This window comes from Marmota monax, unplaced genomic scaffold, assembly GCF_021218885.2.
Source record: "Marmota monax isolate L192 unplaced genomic scaffold, Marmota_monax_Labrador192_F-V1.1 WCK01_AAM20220418_F8-fsc00077, whole genome shotgun sequence".
Lineage (NCBI taxonomy): Eukaryota > Metazoa > Chordata > Mammalia > Rodentia > Sciuridae > Marmota > Marmota monax.
Window position 1 is genome coordinate 3,634,542 of NW_026694610.1, and position 17,322 is coordinate 3,651,863.

At 40.1% G+C, this 17,322-nt stretch overlaps 1 protein-coding gene across 2 annotated transcripts in view; it reads left to right on the forward strand.

The window, feature by feature from the left end:
* Positions 1-896: 896 nt before the first annotated feature.
* Positions 897-17,322, forward strand: part of Agxt2 (alanine--glyoxylate aminotransferase 2) — a 35,521-nt gene continuing 19,095 nt past the window's right edge. The window contains exons 1-7 of one of the 2 annotated variants that reach the window (XM_046422300.2): positions 897-1,076; positions 7,963-8,051; positions 9,037-9,221; positions 11,918-12,041; positions 12,304-12,398; positions 13,553-13,646; positions 14,287-14,380. In XM_046422300.2, coding sequence (XP_046278256.1) covers positions 989-1,076; positions 7,963-8,051; positions 9,037-9,221; positions 11,918-12,041; positions 12,304-12,398; positions 13,553-13,646; positions 14,287-14,380 — 769 coding nt within the window. In that variant the 5' untranslated portion in view covers positions 897-988. The remainder of the gene's footprint in view (positions 1,077-7,962; positions 8,052-9,036; positions 9,222-11,917; positions 12,042-12,303; positions 12,399-13,552; positions 13,647-14,286; positions 14,381-17,322) is intronic. The other variant, XM_046422301.2, reaches the window with a different exon arrangement.

The window sequence follows — 17,322 nt, forward strand, 5'->3', positions numbered from 1 at the left end:
ACCTGGTTACATCTTAAAAACATGGCTCTGAGTTGGGTAGGGAGGAAAGGACAAAGATGATATATTGCATAAATTGAAAATGCATTCACTCCAAACAATACACATTTTCCAAGAATAGATGCCAACAAAAAGATATAAATCCACTATATAGTTGCCTATGGAGATTGGAGTTAGAAAGAGGCCAGAGTGATGAATGGTAAATTAAAACACTAAAAATATCATAGAAATAAAACACACTAACTCCCCAGTTCTCAACCCCTTGCCTCATTCAGGCAATTAAGAGGATCCATATATACCAGGTCCTTACCAGGCTATTCGGTACCCTGTCCTCTGTCCCTTTGAATGCTTCCTTCCCCATTACTCTTTTCTCTTTTCTCTAAGACCCCCAAACCAATTTTCATTCACTTTCTAGAGACCCTCTTCCTGGCACTCTTATTGACCTCCCTGATTTCTCAATTTCTAGACCCTTCAAATTCATACTGATCTTCATCCAGCACCCATCACCAGCCTCCTGCAGAGAGAAGCTTGACCTAATGAGAACCAGCTGGAATATAGGACAAACAAAACAAGTCCAAACAACCTTTGCTTTGTTGAACCACCTGGCCTAGCCTCCTCTCTCTTCCATCTCCCTCCTCCCCTCCCTCCCTTCCCCTTTCCTCCCTCTCTCACTCTCCCCCTCCTCCCTTCCCTCCCTCTCTCACTCTCCCCCTCCTCCCCTCCCTCCCTTCCCCTTTCCTTCCTCTCTCACTCTCCCCCTCCTCCCTCTACCTCCCCCACCACTTTCCCTATTTCTCCTCTCTTGAGGCACTACTGCAGGCGATGGCAAGCCCTGGAGCTAACCCAAGGCCATTGGCAGTCACCAGCCCAGGACTCCCCTTCTAGAGCCTCCTCCCCCTCCTAATCTCAAAGTCCAGCTGGTCAGTGTGCAGTTGGAGCCCATTCTCCCACTGACCTGCTTCTACAGGAGTTTGCTTCCTGCCTGGGAGAAATGACTTCAGCCTGGAGACATTTGCGGAGAGCCTTGTGCCTAGAGACCTCCTCTCCTAGGACCTCCAAGTTGTGTCCCTCGCTGAGCCGTGAGTGGAAACCAGGGGGACATGGGTCAGCAGAGGGTCAGCAAGAAGGGAAGGCACAAACTCTGGAGTCTGTTGTCTGGGAATTGGGAATGTAAGAGCTGGATGGGGTCTTAGAAACTGAGCATGTAACAGTGATTTCCCATCCTGTCTTATGCCGTGTCCCCTTTCCATAGACAATATTTTCTAATGCCCCCTCTGTTCTGAAATGAAATCCATGGATAATAAAACCTGACTATACACAATGTCAAAATGAGAATGGCATGCTATCTTAGATGTATTATAAAGAAGTAATCAAGGGAAAGCAATTCAAACTAAAGCATTAAATTCAATATGTAGATGCCCAGGGATGACCATTTTAAAGACATATCCTCACAAATTTTTACCTTGCCCCTAGGAGGTGCCCTCACCCCACACCCACCCTATTACTGACAAGGAGACTCAGAAATGCAGTAAATTTGCCCAGACTCACCCAGGCACACCAGGACCAGACCCCAGGCTCTCCCCTTCTGCTCAGACTCTCTTTTTTCTGCAGCAGAAACAGTTAATGTGAGAAGACCTGGGGCAGCCAAACATTGGTGGAATTCTATCCTACGGGCTGGTGATTTTCACATGGATCTTGATTCCTTAGAGCCCCACTACATCCTAACCACTTGCTTCCTGCCATCACAAGCTTAAGCAGCTGTCCGTATGTTTCTATGCCAGAGTAGCATCTTGTGCCCCACAGGCCCCAAACAGTCAAAGGGGACCATTTTCCATTCTCCCTCGTGGTCAATTTTGTCTTCATTTTTCCCTCGTCTTTCCTGTTTCTCTTTCCTTGCTTTCTCTCCTTTTTCACGCCCCCACCCCACAATTGCAATTTTATGAATACCTGCCTGATGCTTTCAACATATTATTTTTTTCACCTTCACAAAATCTGGTTAGTAAATACCATAACCCCATTCCACAGATGAGGAGACAGAAGAACAAAAAAAAATAAGAAGAATTGTGGTCAAAAGCAAAAGCGTGGAAGTGACAATTTGAGATTAAAAACCAGATCTGTCTGACTCCAAATGAAAGTGATCCCACCATGCCCAATTTTACCCACACTCTTCCTTTTGAGTTAGAATTCTCTTTTCCCTAATTCATAAGGTTTTTCCAGGACATCATTTAACCCCGTTTTCTCAGAAGGAGTTAGAATTATACCAGAGTTTTATGCTCAGTAAGGGGAAAATTATGCTGAAAGTACCAGTAATTCACAAAGTGAGCGATAATGCTCTCTTCAATTGGCCCTTTCCCCTTTTCTACCCCAGTCTCTGAGCTGGGCTAATGGTAGCAGCCAGTGACTTAGAAATGGCAAGTGAGGCTTGGTAACTAGAGAGGGTTTTTATTTTGGTTTTGTGTTGTTGTTGTTCTGTTTTTTTAATCTGTAATTTTATTTTTTGTTGATACAACAGTCATACATATTCACACATATAATTCCACTCATATATACATTCTAGAGTGATCAGATCAAAACAATTGTCATTTCCAGCTCCTTGTCATCTCTTTCTGTTTGGAGCCTGTTAACTCTTCTCTCCTAGCTCTTCATGACATTTAGGCTGTGGTGGACTATGTTCATCCCACTGTGCTGTAGGACACCAGAAGTCATTCCTCCTGTCTGTTTTTTGATACCCTTTCCCCAATCTCCCTTCTTTCTCCTTACCACTTTCCCAGCCTCTAGTAATCACTGTTCTACTCTCTTCTTCTTTGATATCAGTATTTTTGGCTTGCAGTTTGGGGAAATAATGTGCAGTATTTGTCTGTATCTAACTTATTTTATTATTTCACTTAATTCAATGTCCTTTAGTCCCAATCATTGTGCAGCAAATGACAGGATTTCATTCTTTTTATAGTTAAATGATATTCATTTGTATATACACCACCTTCTTTTAATCTATTCATCTGCCAGTAGTCATTTCAGTTGATTCTATAGCTTGGCTAGTGTGAAGAGTACCTCAATAAACATGGGTATGCAAGTATCTCTTTAACATGCTGATAACATTTCCTTTGTGGTTGTACCCACAAGTATGACAACTAGATCATATAGTAGTTCTATTTTTAGTTTTTTGAGAAACCTCCATACTGTTCTCCACAATGGCTATACTCGTTCACATTCCCACCAACAGTGGATAAGAATTCCCTTTTCTTTACATCCTCTCCAGTATTTATTATTTTTTGCTGTTTTAAAAACTAGTCATTCTAACTGGGGTGAGGTGACACCTCATGGTGGTTTGATTTGCAACTTTCCAATGAGTAGTGGTGTTATGCATTTTTCATGTACTTTTTGGTGCCTAGAGATCTGATCAACTCATTGGGAACTGCTAGATGCAGTTCTACCAAGCATACTACAGAGAAGTAATCTGTTAAACTTGTGCCACATAGACATGAATGCCACATTCTTCACATAGTCTTTCAAAAAGTTTTGGGGCCTTTGTGTCTACTTGCTTGTCTACTATACCTATAAATATTTCTGCTTGTGTTTGTTCATTCAAACGCACACTCATAATACATACACTTGGACTTGCACAGAACACTAGCACTTGCAATAAATGCATACTTCTTGAGCACCTACCATGTGCAAAATGTACATTCAAATTACTTGAGCATCTATTATGCACACTGTTGCAGACATGGCCACAATGAACAAGACAAAATCCATTTTCTTGTGTATACCAGAGGTGAGACAGGAATACCAAGATAAACAAATATATATATATATATATATATATATATCCAATATAAAGATACATACTATAAGTAAAAACAAGTCAAGCTAAGAGAACAGAAAAATAGAATGAAGGATTGAAGCAGATAAGACCTCCACGTGTTAAGTGTTGTCAAATGCAGAAATAAATAAGCCATAATTTTGTAATAGCCACATATCTACTAAATGATATTGATATACACAAAATATTCAGCCTTGCCTATCTTGATAGGCACAACCACTTTGTGCTAAAGATGTTTACAAAGTTATAAAAGCAATTTGCCTTCAGTATAAAGAATGGAAAAAATTCTTGGTGTGCTGTTTAAAATTGCTAAGGCTGCAAAATTTATATAGTTTCTCGGTAGGTGGGGAATGTGCTCCAGTGTGCTGTTTTCCTATCATAGGTCCTCTCTCACACAAACAAGGGGTTCACAGGAGAGTGCATGCATGGTAAATAATGACCATTTCCATAAGAAAAAAAAAATAAAATTAGCCCCAAAGGGAGGCTTCCTGCTTGTACCCCTTACTGATCTCAGAAAAGGCTCACTTCCCAAAGTGGGGAAAGGAAGACCCACCAGTCCAGAATCAGGCAGCTCTCTCTTGCTTGTGAACAACTATAACTCCAGCAAAAGGGCATGTGTCAGGAAGACAAGAAGGAGCAGAAAGAGGGAGAAGGGGCTGAAATCACCCACAGGAGTTTGAGGAGGTAGACAGGGCTGGGCATGAAGAGGGGTCAAGGAGGGCCAGGCAGGAGTAGCCATAATATCTGGAAGAAATAGCTTGATAAGGGTTTCACTGGTGGGAGGCATTTACCTGGTGTTTTGCTCTGAGTAATAAAATGGGGCAGAGAAATAAGAGTGTTATAGAATTTGTCAGGGACTGGATGATACAGAGCAGCAACAGAGAGTATCCCCTGCAACTGAGAGACAGTTTATGAAGGGGAAAGGATCTGGAAGCTCCAGTGCAGGAGAAGGGTGTGAGAAAAAATAATTCTCCTCTAACCAGTCACTGTACCTCACTCTGGACCCCAGCAGTTTCAACAACCCTCCATGGAAGGTAGGTAGCTCAGATTCTCAACAGTGTGAAGGTCCCAAAAACAGGCAAGGCCTCACATTTAATGTCATTGTCTCAGCTCCAAGACGGGTAGATGGTAAAAATATGCCTTTCCTAACTCATTGGCTATCCTAAGTATCAAATAAGATACCATATGAGACAAGTGCGTTGTAGTTACCTAAGATGCTGGCAGAAATCAGATATAATTAGCATTTTAATAAAGCACATTGCATGCATTGTGTGTTTTTCAAGCATTTTGTAAACTTATTTTTTGTGTGTGTGAGGGTGAGGAAGCCCTTGGTAAATACTCTCAGTTGAAAACTGATTGTAGATGTTATAAAAATCTTTACCATTACAAAGGCCCACAAAAAAAATTGATTTCTCTCATTTATCTTGCCCAACAGTTTTACCATTTTGATGTGATTTCAGGAAAAGAAAGCAAAATTAAAGCAATGTGGTCTGCTGTGAATTCTCTGTGAGAATTAAGCAACTGAGAAATTAAACCCAATTAACCTTTGTTATACTAGAGAGATATTATTCCCTGAATTGAATTCTCTTTTAATGTCTTGAGCTATATGTGTGAGCTGAAGTAGAAATTGTTAAATTGGATGAAAATCAGCAGTTGTCATTTGTTTTTATTCTAAAAACGCAATATCAGATCAGTAAAAACAATAAAAAGAGACATAAAAATACCTATTTAGAAATAGACCCGGAATTCAACTGGATTAACCCAAATCTCAATTATCCCTTCCCAAACCCAACCCCTTCCACACCCATACCTACTTGAACATAGGCACATGCACAATTTCCAAGAATATGAGAAAAAGCTTTTTTAACCCTCAGTTCTTATCCTGGAAACACAGGCTATTTTGAATAAAGACTGCATATACTTATCTAGATATTTAGATTTTAAAAATTTTTTTGGAAAATAATAAAAACTAAAGCATTTTCATTTTTAAGCCATTAATTATCATTATCATTACAATGATTTTTGAGTTTTTATTTATTAAGTGGATGGTATGACAGGAAAGAGATTTTCGGGTATTTTATAGATTTATTTTACTTATTGACTAATTTTTTTTCCTTGATTGTTTGTTTTCTGCTCTCTTCCTTCATCCTTTCTTTCATTCTTTCTTCCTTTCTTTCTTTCCTCCATTTCTTCAGGCACAGTTTTATGTATTTTATTTATAACCTTCATGGCACCATCGTATGCTTATCTCCTTGGTACATGAATGAATGAATGAATGAATGAAAATTTTAAATTCTTGCTCTCTTTATCAAGTCTTTCTCTCCAACTGTCTTCCTCCACCCAGCCTACGCTCATAAATCCTATAACCTTGGAGTCAAGAGAACATATAACTTCTTCAATGGGCAACTCCAATTTTACAGATAGGAAAATGAGATAAAGTAAAGGGATTTTGAATTCTCAGAAAGACTCAAAAAGTTTTTTTCCATCTCAGAAGAGTAACTAATGCAGAGAGGCACAATAAAAAGCTTTTCAAAAGGTGAAATTCTCAGAAATCCTAAGCTATTCTTTTGTCATCTCTATGCACAGATAACTAAAAGCCACTTGCTTTAAAGTAAGAGCAAATTAATGACATTAGTGATTATTTAGAACTGAAAAGTGAGTGGGATCTCTTTGAAAGAAAATACAGAAGTGCTCCTTTCCAGCTTCATTGAAAAACACAATTGTTCACTTCATTGAAAAACACAATTGTTTTTAAATCCAAATGTGTTTCTCAGGACCGTGACTTCACAGTTGGTCACGCAAAACACGGGCATGTCATCCAGGCACACAGACCTTCACACTGCTTAAGAACCATGGCTTCCTCAGCAATTTCTACCTGCAAAATTATCTTGATATTGACCTTGGATCTTCACAATTAGGAGCATTCTTCTCCAAGAGCACTTACAAGCTCTCCAGACATCTCTTCCTGCTGTGATTGTCTCTGATTCCATTATCCCATCCCACTGCTACAGAGAAGTCAGAGTCTGCGCTGGCAGGAAAGTAGGAATGTGGCCAACCAGTGAAAGGTGGCCAACCAGTGGCAAGGAACAGCCAGCAGTAGGCTGGGAGCCAGAGCTTGCAATTCCATTCTCATTCTTCAGCGAACTAGCGTGGTGACCTTAAGGAAATTAACTTACCACCTTAGGCTCATCTATAAAAATTCTAAGCTTCCTCCTTGCTGCACACATTTAATGTTCAACTTTTCTCCCTTTGTCACAGCAGTTTTTCAGCCTTTTGCTTGGGAGGTTTTGTCTTCCAGATCTATCTGCAGGTATTTGTTGACACTGCATTGCTTAACACCTATTTCCCTATAAGAAGAGCCAACAGCCATTAATTTCACACTTATCAGGAGCCACTGTGCTCTGGGACTCTGGCAGTAGGCTTTTCAGAGCCTGGAAACTCCTTTATTGACAAAGTGGACCAACTCTGGGGGCACACAGCATTAGCAGAGGTCTTGCCAACTAAAGAGAGGACCATAGTCCACGTGGGTGGGAGCCACTAGGGGGAGTTTGACTTGGGCTTCCCAAGACTGTGAGGGTTGCAGTGGGAGAAACCGTGACTTTCCCCAGTACCCTTGCGGCCTTTCTGAACTAGACATGAGAGGAAATATCTACCCATGCCCCAGAAGATTTATTATTGAGATATCTTAGTTTTTAAATCCAAATTAAAGCCTGATTCAAATGATTTTTTTTAAAACTGGAAACATACAAGGGGGAGAAATGAATGACAGTAGAGGGGGTAGAGAGAGAAGAGGGGAGGGGAGGGGAGGGGGGATAGTAGAGGATAGGAAAGGCAGCAGAATACAACAGACACTAGTATGGCAATATGTAAATCAATGGATGTGTAACTGATGTGATTCTGCAATTTGTATACGGGGTAAAAATGGGAGTTCATAACCCACTTGAATCAAAGTGTGAAATATGATATATCAAGAACTATGTAATGTTTTGAACAACCAACAATAAAAACTTAAAAATAAATAAATAACTAAATAAAACTAAAAACAAAATTGCCTAAGGACCTTGATTCAGGTAGCTATAGGTGATTGTCACAAACAGACCTCTGTCGTGTTTAGTTGAGTACCTAACTCACTTCACTTTCAGCAGATGCTTCCTGGATATCTGGAACCAAGCTTGGTCTTCATTCAAAACCCAAAATGCCACCATGCGACTTCCTGCCTGAAAAATACCAGGTAAGACTCAGTGCTTTGGGAAAATCCAAAGAGGTGGTTCCCCTTGGAAGATCTCAGTTGTTTCTTCAAAAAGGACACACACACAAATGGCCCTGCCTGCCACTCAGCAGCCCCACCCCAGGTAGTCTATCCTTTTATTCACTGGGAGCATCCAAACCTTCTTACATCATTTAGTACTAGTGTATGAACTGATGCGCATGCACTAGTGTCAAAAAGTACAAGTAAGAAATCATGTGTGACAATATACATATTGCAGGGACACACACATATCACAAACATGACGACATGCATTTGCTTTAAAAACTCATTTCTTTTCTAACTCATAAAGCAATGAATAATCTGACCTTCTTTAGTCCTTCACCAAAAATTATACAGCTATCTTGTCAGACTAATAACTAGTGAGTTCTCTCTCTCTCTCTCTCTCTCTCTCTCTCACACACACACACACACACACACAGAGAACAATCCCTTTAGTCTACATAATAATTATAGATCAGAAATTATGGAATCAACAGTCAGGGTGAATCTACAAAGAGGAGAAACAAGGGAGAAAAGTTTTATAATTAAAACACTAACACTAACAGTACTCCATTCATTTGTTGTTGTTGTTAAAAAAAAAAAAGGACTAATGCAACAGAAATGACATTGATTTACTTCCAAAGCGCCCCCCTTTTCCATAATCAAAATCAAATCAAAACTAAGCTTTCCCATTGAGAGGTAGAAATTCTAGTCCCTTTCTCCTGGTTTGCTCTACAAAGGGGTCAAAAGACCACAGAGAATCATTTCTGCTACTTAAGAGGACTCGTTTCTTGCAAGAAGGGGAATAGGTAAATACAGCCAGGTGTGAGCCCCTGTAGGGCAGCTGTGTTTGGTTCCCTAGAGAACTGCAAGAGAGAAGAGGCATCAGCATATTGACCTGTTGTTCCTCTTGTAAGAACTGCAGGGGAAAAAGGAAAAGAGGGATTTTAGTCTCCTCTCCCTACAGTCTCTTGCCTACAACCATATCCTGGAGATCCACAAGAAGCATCTTTCTCCTGTGGCAACAGCATTTTTCCAGAAGCCCTTGCTCCTGCACCAGGGACACATGGAATGGCTATTTGACTCTGAAGGCAACAGATACCTGGATTTCTTTTCTGGGATTGTCACTGTCAGTGTTGGTCACTGCCACCCGTAAGTATCCTTAAAATCCTGGGGTTTTAACTCCAGAAGAATATATGAAAAACAATCATGTTAGTGACTTAGAACTCTTGATTTGCTCACTCTGGTTACAAAATTATATATATATATATCTATCACGTAGATTGTGGCTGACATACTCCCACACTTTCCTGAGTTAAAAAAAAAAATCTTGACGCTGCACATTTCTTGACAATACAAGTTTTTGTCATTCTTACTACACATGCAGTGAGGCCGTACCATGTGATTAGTACATTTCTGTGTGTGTTTCTCATTAGTCACAGTTTTGAAAGAGAGGAGTGCATTGAGGAAAGGGCAGAAAGAAAGAGAGGGGTAGGTGGGGTCTCAGAGCAACAGGGAGACAGGTGTGTGGGATGAGGGATGATGAGAGGCGAAAAATAATTTCTATCCTGAGGATCTTCATGGACACTGAGAGACAGATAAGGGGAAAAAGGATAATAAGAGACAGATGCAAACCTTGCTGCATATATGGAGCAGTTAGTCTTGAGCTTGTCTGAAGTCTTGATCATCAACTCACCCACACACATGCCCTCGGCAGGTTCCTGTGTAGCATCTCATTTCAGGTCTGTTCTCCCTTGCCCTTAACAATCTGGCCAATAAAACTAGTATGAAGTGAAAAAGAAAAAGGCAGCAGGCCTAAAATAAACTGAATATGTTGAAGCCCTTCCATCAAATCAGGAGTCCAGGGTTCTCCTCCTCCAGCACCTGTCAGGAGGTGACGAGTGAGTGCTGCCACCAGACCCAGGCCTCATCCTCTCCATTGCCTTCTCGCTCCTCTTTTGTATTCAGGAGGCACCAGTCCCATATGACATCCCAAGGAGCATCCAAATATTTTTCAGATGCAACTTAAAACAGTACGAACATGCATGAAAGAAGTAGAGAAAAATGCAGTCGAGAACAATTTTAAACCCTATTTCCGAATCCTCCCAATAATGTTGACGTTGTCCCTTGTGGTCCTAATCCTTGCCGGCTTTCATGACCTCTGTATACTTCCGATCTCCATCTGACCCTTCCCTGCTTATTTATTTACCACATTTCCAGTAACCTTACAGAGCCTCTACCCTTCACCCTTTGTCCCTCTCGGAGTTACAATATGTCTATGAGCCCAGAGCAGACAACAAGATGTCCCCATATTTTCCATGATCATCTAGGGTATCTTTCATCTCATGATAACCCACCAGCAGCTCAAATTCAACATTTCCAAGACTAATCCATCATCTACATGAAGCTATTTCTATTTATTTTTTTAAGGAGCCCCTATGAATAGCAGCTGTATTTCTCAACTGTTCCTGGGGTTTGCCCAGTATTAAAAGCAAGGATATTGAAGTTATCTTTGACCCTTTCCTGCCTTTCATTCTTTATAGCCAACCCGACCCCATAGACCAATTTTTCTTCCACTGAAATGCCTCTCCTACTGGGCTGGCCCCTCTCACTGGTTCTCACAAAGCCTGTTCTAGGAGTTCTTCCTTTCCTGCAGTGGGAGGCCACCATGCCACCTGGCTATCCTCCACACTGCCAGTAACCCCCTTCATGTGGCTCTTAAACATGTTTTTCTAAACAGTGTTGAGGCCAAGTTTCTCTTCTGAAGAGCTTACTGACACTCCATAGCTTTTGAAAGTGAGATTTATGGAACACCGATCAGAGGAGTGGTTCTGGCAAAAAGGATCCCATGAGAAAATAGGCTTAAAAACATTTCAGACTCTCTCTTCTCTGGAGAAAACCATTGTACATTAGCCTATTAAGGGTATTAACATATCCCATGGAAAATAAATCCATTTAGACTGTTATGTCTCAAAATTACTGAGCCACTAAACTGATTTGTGTGTGTGTGTGTGTGTGTACAATAGATATTAACAAACAGAATTGATGTGAAACAAACTTTAGCAATTGTTGTCCTTTAGATTAAATTGAAAAAACTTGGGCTGCCTTTCAAAGGCCTTCCAAGAGGAGCTTCACATGTCTGCTAGTTCCTACTGTCCACCAGTAGGAACCTTCTGACTCTAAGATTAGCCTGGACTTCAGAGAATGTGTTTTAATCATTAAAAATGTTCATCAAGGGCTAGGATTATGGCTCAGTGGCAGAGTACTTGCCTAACACATATGAGGCACTGGGTTCGATCCTCAGCACCACATAAAAATTAAATAAGTAAAATAAAGGCATTGTGTCCATCTACAACTAAAAAAGTATTTTTAAAAAAGATTCATCAACACTGACCACTGCTCAGACACTGGTGCCGGAATCTCCTTTGAAGGACAAAGTGTCTATCTTGAATATTGTGCTTAATAGATCCATAACTCTTTATGAAAACAAAATGGGAAGACACCAGTCAGCTCTATTTTCCAACCTGTTCAAAGGAAGGTTAATGAGAAAACACAGAAGAAATTCTAAGCCTGAACTCCCTCCTAAACTAGGAATTTATTTCCTAAAATCCATAACAGACAATCATGGAATCTCCCCTAACACTTATCTCAGGAAGGAGTTCATTACCTACTGAGGCGACACATCTCCTATCAGACAGCTCTAGTGGTTAAACATTTTTCTTGTGTGTGGATGAAATCTGCCTCTTGAAATTCCCAGAACAGCCATCAGTCTGGGTTCAGTGGCCATTATGTGCTGGAAGGACACGCCTGGTGACAGCATGGGTAACTCTGCTCTCCTGTGATTCTAGGAAGGTGAATGCTGCTGCACAAAAGCAGCTCAGCTGCCTGTGGCACACGAGTTCTGTCTTCTTTCACCCTCCAATGCACACATACGCAGAGAAGCTTTCTGCACTTCTTCCTGAGCCTCTTAAGGTATGGTGCTCCCATCTTAAAGGGCTAGGAGTCTTGAAATCCCAAAGGATCTGTTCCAGGAAGCCAGAACATGAGCAGGGAATGTGTTCTGTGCATTAATTATCTGTCACGGTGAGCTGATAGCCATATCTGAAAGCAATCAAATAGAAGAGATCTCCAATAGAACTATCAGAGGCTACACAGTCTTTAGCAACTTTGAATGAATTGAACAATAGGGAGCTAAATTAAAGCATGAGGTCATGTGTCTTCCTTTCCCCTCCAGGTCATTTTCTTGGTGAACAGTGGCTCAGAGGCCAATGACTTGGCCATGCTGATGGCGAGGGCACACTCCAACAACACAGACATCATTTCTTTCAGGTAATCATACCTCAGAATATTTAATTTTAGAAACGTTGACTTACCCCAATACTAAATCTGTCTCTAAATTGTTGCATGGAAACAGGAGAGGGCTTTTTCTAGGGGTGACTTTCCAGTGTTAAATTTGAGGGGAAGACTTGAGGAGTGTGTTAGCATTAAAATAATAGAAAAATAAGATTTATTAAAATAACAGAAAACTAATATTTTTGTTTACAATGTCCTGCCTTAGAACATTTAAACAGACTCAAAAGGTTGACATAACACATGGGAATACTTCACAGTAAAAAGTTGATGGAATGAAGAAATAGTCCCATTTTAACCTGTGTGTCCAAATTCAAAGAAGACTTTATATGTCCTTTATATGTGTAGTATTGCACATGCAATACTACAAATACCATAGAAAACTCACATGTAGCTATCACAAGCAAAATGAAATGTTTGTTGTCAAAGCAATATGGCACTAAAGAACTGTGATGTTTTACCAAAATAACAGTCAAGATATACATATCTAAATAAATATGATCTATTTGAAGAAGTCATGGTGCTACCACGGTTTAGTACAAACTTTGTCTCCTCTTTGAAGTATGTGACCATTCTCGCCAGTAGTCTTAAAACTTTATTTAAGGGTGATTTTGACTTCAGAAATTGTCAAAATATATTAGAATGATTTATACTAAATATGACCAGGTCAGGCTCAAAAGGCACAAAACCTGTGTTTTTTATATGCCACGAAGGCTGGTTATAAGTCACTTAGAGGATTCCCCAAAGATAGAAAGCCATCCTTTCATCATGGAAACAAATATTTGTCTTCCCAAGATGACTATCCCTTGTTGAACATAGAATTTCTGGCATGTTGCTAAAAGCCACGTTTCATTCCTTTAGCATAATAGAGTGGGGAAGGTCCTAGAGTTAGGGTTCTTGAACAGATGGTCTTCAAAATTCCTTCCACAAGTCCAAATCCATGACACCAGTCAAATAGATAAATAAATTCCTTCACCTGACATGGGCTTAAAAGAATAGGAGTCATCAGATTTGAATGCTTGTGTTGTTCTTGTTTATCTCTGTTACCCTCATAGATTTTTTTCTTTTGTTCTGTCTAGGCTAGCAACCAAAGAGAAGGGAACTTGATCCCATTCTCCCCTTGTATTTTACAGAGGAGCCTACCATGGATGCAGTCCTTACACCCTTGGTATGACAAACGTAGTGGCTTACAAGACAGGACTCTCCAGTGGGATGGGTTGTCGATCGGTGAGTCCCGAAATTTTTAATTTGTTCCTGTAAGGATTGATGTGGATAATTGATCATATTTTTTTCCTGATCTTCATATTAAACTAATAAAAAGTCAGTCATTAATCAGAGGCTCAATTTGCCTTAACTGAATTGAAGACAATTTGGGGAAAATTTTAAAAGGGCTTCAGAGTCTGAGTAATAATTAATGACAGAGTTTTTAAAATTTATGTAGCTTGTAAGTACAATCAAGTAAATTCAAAGCCCAGAGAACCTTTAATACACAAAATTTCTGTCATTGTCACTGTTCTAACCCTCTTTTCTCACATGCTGTACCTGTCTTTCCAGCATCATAATCAGATACCTAATTATCCTTATTCTTTGTGATGCCCTTATCCACCAAACCCTTGAGAAAGTTGTTTCTAGACTGACATTGTAATCAGTTTTCCTTGTAGAGTGCCCGCATAAGTGATTTCCAAGAAAAAAAAAAAAATCTCTTCAAAGCATAATATTAGATTTTCATCCTTAGTAAGGAAGAAGTGAGGAAGAAATTTCAATATCAAATTAAGAAGCCCTCTTGCCTTCAATGCAACCATCTGCTCCTCCAAATTGGCTGTCTTGTGTTCATGTTTTACCAAAATCCTTCTTTTGTCATTTACAGACAATGTGCCCAGATGTTTTCCGTGGTCCTTGGGGAGGAAGCCACTGTCGAGATTCTCCAGCACAAACAATTAGGAAATGCAGCTGTGTACCAGGTCCATTTGGGCGGGAAGGAAGGGATGGAGTAGAGGGACAGGAGGGACAAGGAGCTTGGAGAAGGGCAAAACAGTCCCTGAGTGAGCAATCAAGTTTAGAGAAATGGGAATGGGAAAGGAAAAAGCAAAGGAAACAAAACTAAAAAGTAACCAGTGACACCTTGTTGAATGCATGCTTCTCATGCCTACCACGACCTTACCATCTGGAAAATGTAGGAAAAGCATCTCATGCTATCAGAGCTACACTTTAAAGTAGATTACCACCTGGCACTTAATTAAACTTAATTAAAAGTTACCTCTGTTAGCAATAACTCTGGTATCAATTTTAAAAGAAAACAAGGCAGCAGGATTATTTACCAACTTTTAATGGAAAAAGGAGGAGGGAAAAGTATACTTTGGGTAATCTCAAAACTCCAGTCAAGTTCTCCAGGGACCCAGAATGCCAGCCAAAGTGAGAGCATCTGTCAAAACATGAGGCAATCCCTGAAGACTGCAGATGCCTCTTGCAAAAGTTTTAAAGGCATCCTCACAAGGAAAACATTGAGTTACTAATCACATTTATATTTTTATTCTTTACTTATGGTTAATCTGAAGAGAGGACACATGGAAGCATCACCTGCTCTTTGCTGGTCAGCAAACCCTGACTCAGATTTATCACTGGTATATTTCCAATAGCTGCTTCTAAGTAGTGCTAAGGGGAAAAATTAATTACTCCAGCTAAATGATCTTCAGTGGAATGGTATGAGTCACTGGGTTGAGAGGAAGAATGCAAGGTGGAAGTCTTCAAGAAAGAAGTTTCCCAGTCACCTTAGAATTCCTTTGGGATAATGGCAAAAGGGAAGAAGAAGGATGAAAGAATGAGCACTGGAACAAGATAAGATGTTGTGATCACAGAGTTTAAAACCACAAGGAAGTTTAAAGCTACCACCCAAACTCACCATTTTAAAGATGAGGAAACCAAGATCCACAGGTAGGAAGTAGGAAAGCTAGGATTTAAAAGGATAGGCTAGGTCAGCTCTTCTGATCCCAAAGGCCAGTGCTCCCAACCCCTATGACCACACGCATTCACTCTAATGTACCAGCAAGGTGAACCTAAGCTGAAAAACATTTCCTGTTCCAACCATAATTGAGGAGAAGTATTAAGGAGATGCACTGAATTAAGAGTCATAGATTCCACTCCCAATACTGCCATGTCCAGCTATGAGCAAAATCTTCATCTTTTGCATCAGTTTTCTCTTTCTTTGCAATACCTTCTCCCTCTGCTCCAAACACAGCACTTCATGAGATTGAGGCATATAAAGTTTTCTATAAAGGAAGGTGATGAATAGCAACTTAAATTTAAAATTTACTTGCTTTAACAAGTAAAGCCAGGCATGTATATAGCATCTGTATGGCACAAAGAAATGAAATCAGTTTGATGCAATGCACAGACCTAGGTCTGTTTGCACAGCCACCTGCAGAGTCCAGTAGACAGAGCCTCAAGAGCCAACCACTTCCCTCCTTCTGTACCTTACCTTCCTTATCTCTCTCCTTCCCTGCATCCTCCCTTTTTGAGCATTTCTGCTCTACCCTAAACCAGCTTGAAAATGCCAGGCCACCATAGTCATCTCTTTGGTGGCATTTAGAGACTAAATTATAGTGACAGATGTACATTTTTGCTTCTCTGAGCTGTTTTTGGTGTATCTGAAGTCAGTTTTTCTTTTTTAACTCATCTTCAAGGGACAAGACAGATCACATATATTCAAACAGGATTGAAATACAAAATGCCCTCTTCTAGGGCCTTTAGAACCCAAGAAGTTTTGGTCTTTGTTGTCAAACTGGTGTATTCACAGATGCATCCCAACATATAAGTGCTCTGAGTACAAATGGTTCCAATTCTCAGTTTCTCTTTGTTCACTGGATGCATACAGGAGCCAGCTATGGTAGAGACTTACCCCTGCTATGTTTAAATCATCAATTCCCAACTTATAAGGGGCCATTCCATGAACCTAATGTAGATTTTATGTGATAGATTTCGTTCTCTTACTCTTTCTCCCCAGGATTTTTTTTTTTCTCTCCAGAGGTTTATTCCAAAGCCCCAACTTTCAGATGTAACCCAGATGAAATTCATCTCTCATCACACACTGCCCCCCTCAATGTCCTGAACCTGATATTAATCATTTTATTCTCCTTTTGGAAGGAAACCTTCCTTTTCCTTAAAAATTGTTGTTCTTTCTTGGTTTCTGACTCTGCTTAACTCCTTCTGTACCACCAACTAAAATAGACTCTCCCACAGCCACTCTGCTGTATCCAGCAGAGCAGCCACATCTCCTTGATGTTGTCATGGAGACACCAATGCACCAAGTCTCTCCAGAGGTGGCCTGACCTAGAGCTACAGCAATGAACCAATGAAGCAAGTGTGAAATAAAGAGATGAACACAGTAGATGACCCCTTTCATCACTGAATGTGTGGGTGGATCATGAAATGTCTAGCATAAGTTCAAGCAAAACTTTCCCTTGTATGAGTTTCCCCAAATTTAAGCTTTTGGAGTTGATTTTGCTAATTTCTCTGGGCTTGTTAAATCTCCCAATTATGTATTTTGAATATATGTCTGATCCATTCTTTAGGGTCACCCAAAACACCCAAAGGAAAACCCTGTTTTCCTTTCCTAAAGAAAAAAAAAGGAATTTCAGCATAGATTTATTTGTCCCCTTCTCTCATCAAAATGACATAAGTAGGGCTGAAAATCTATTTTTTAGATTTGATATCCTTTTCTCCTTCCTCACATCCCCAACCCCCAACCTCCATCAACCAAAGATATCAGGTAGCTCTCTTAGTCAACCTTTCCCAAATAGCACATGTACCCTAAAAAAGATATCTGAGGTCAGGTAGTGTTTTCCCACTTTTTAATGAAGAGCTAAAGGATACAATGTATTCATGGTTTCATTTGATGAGGATTGTT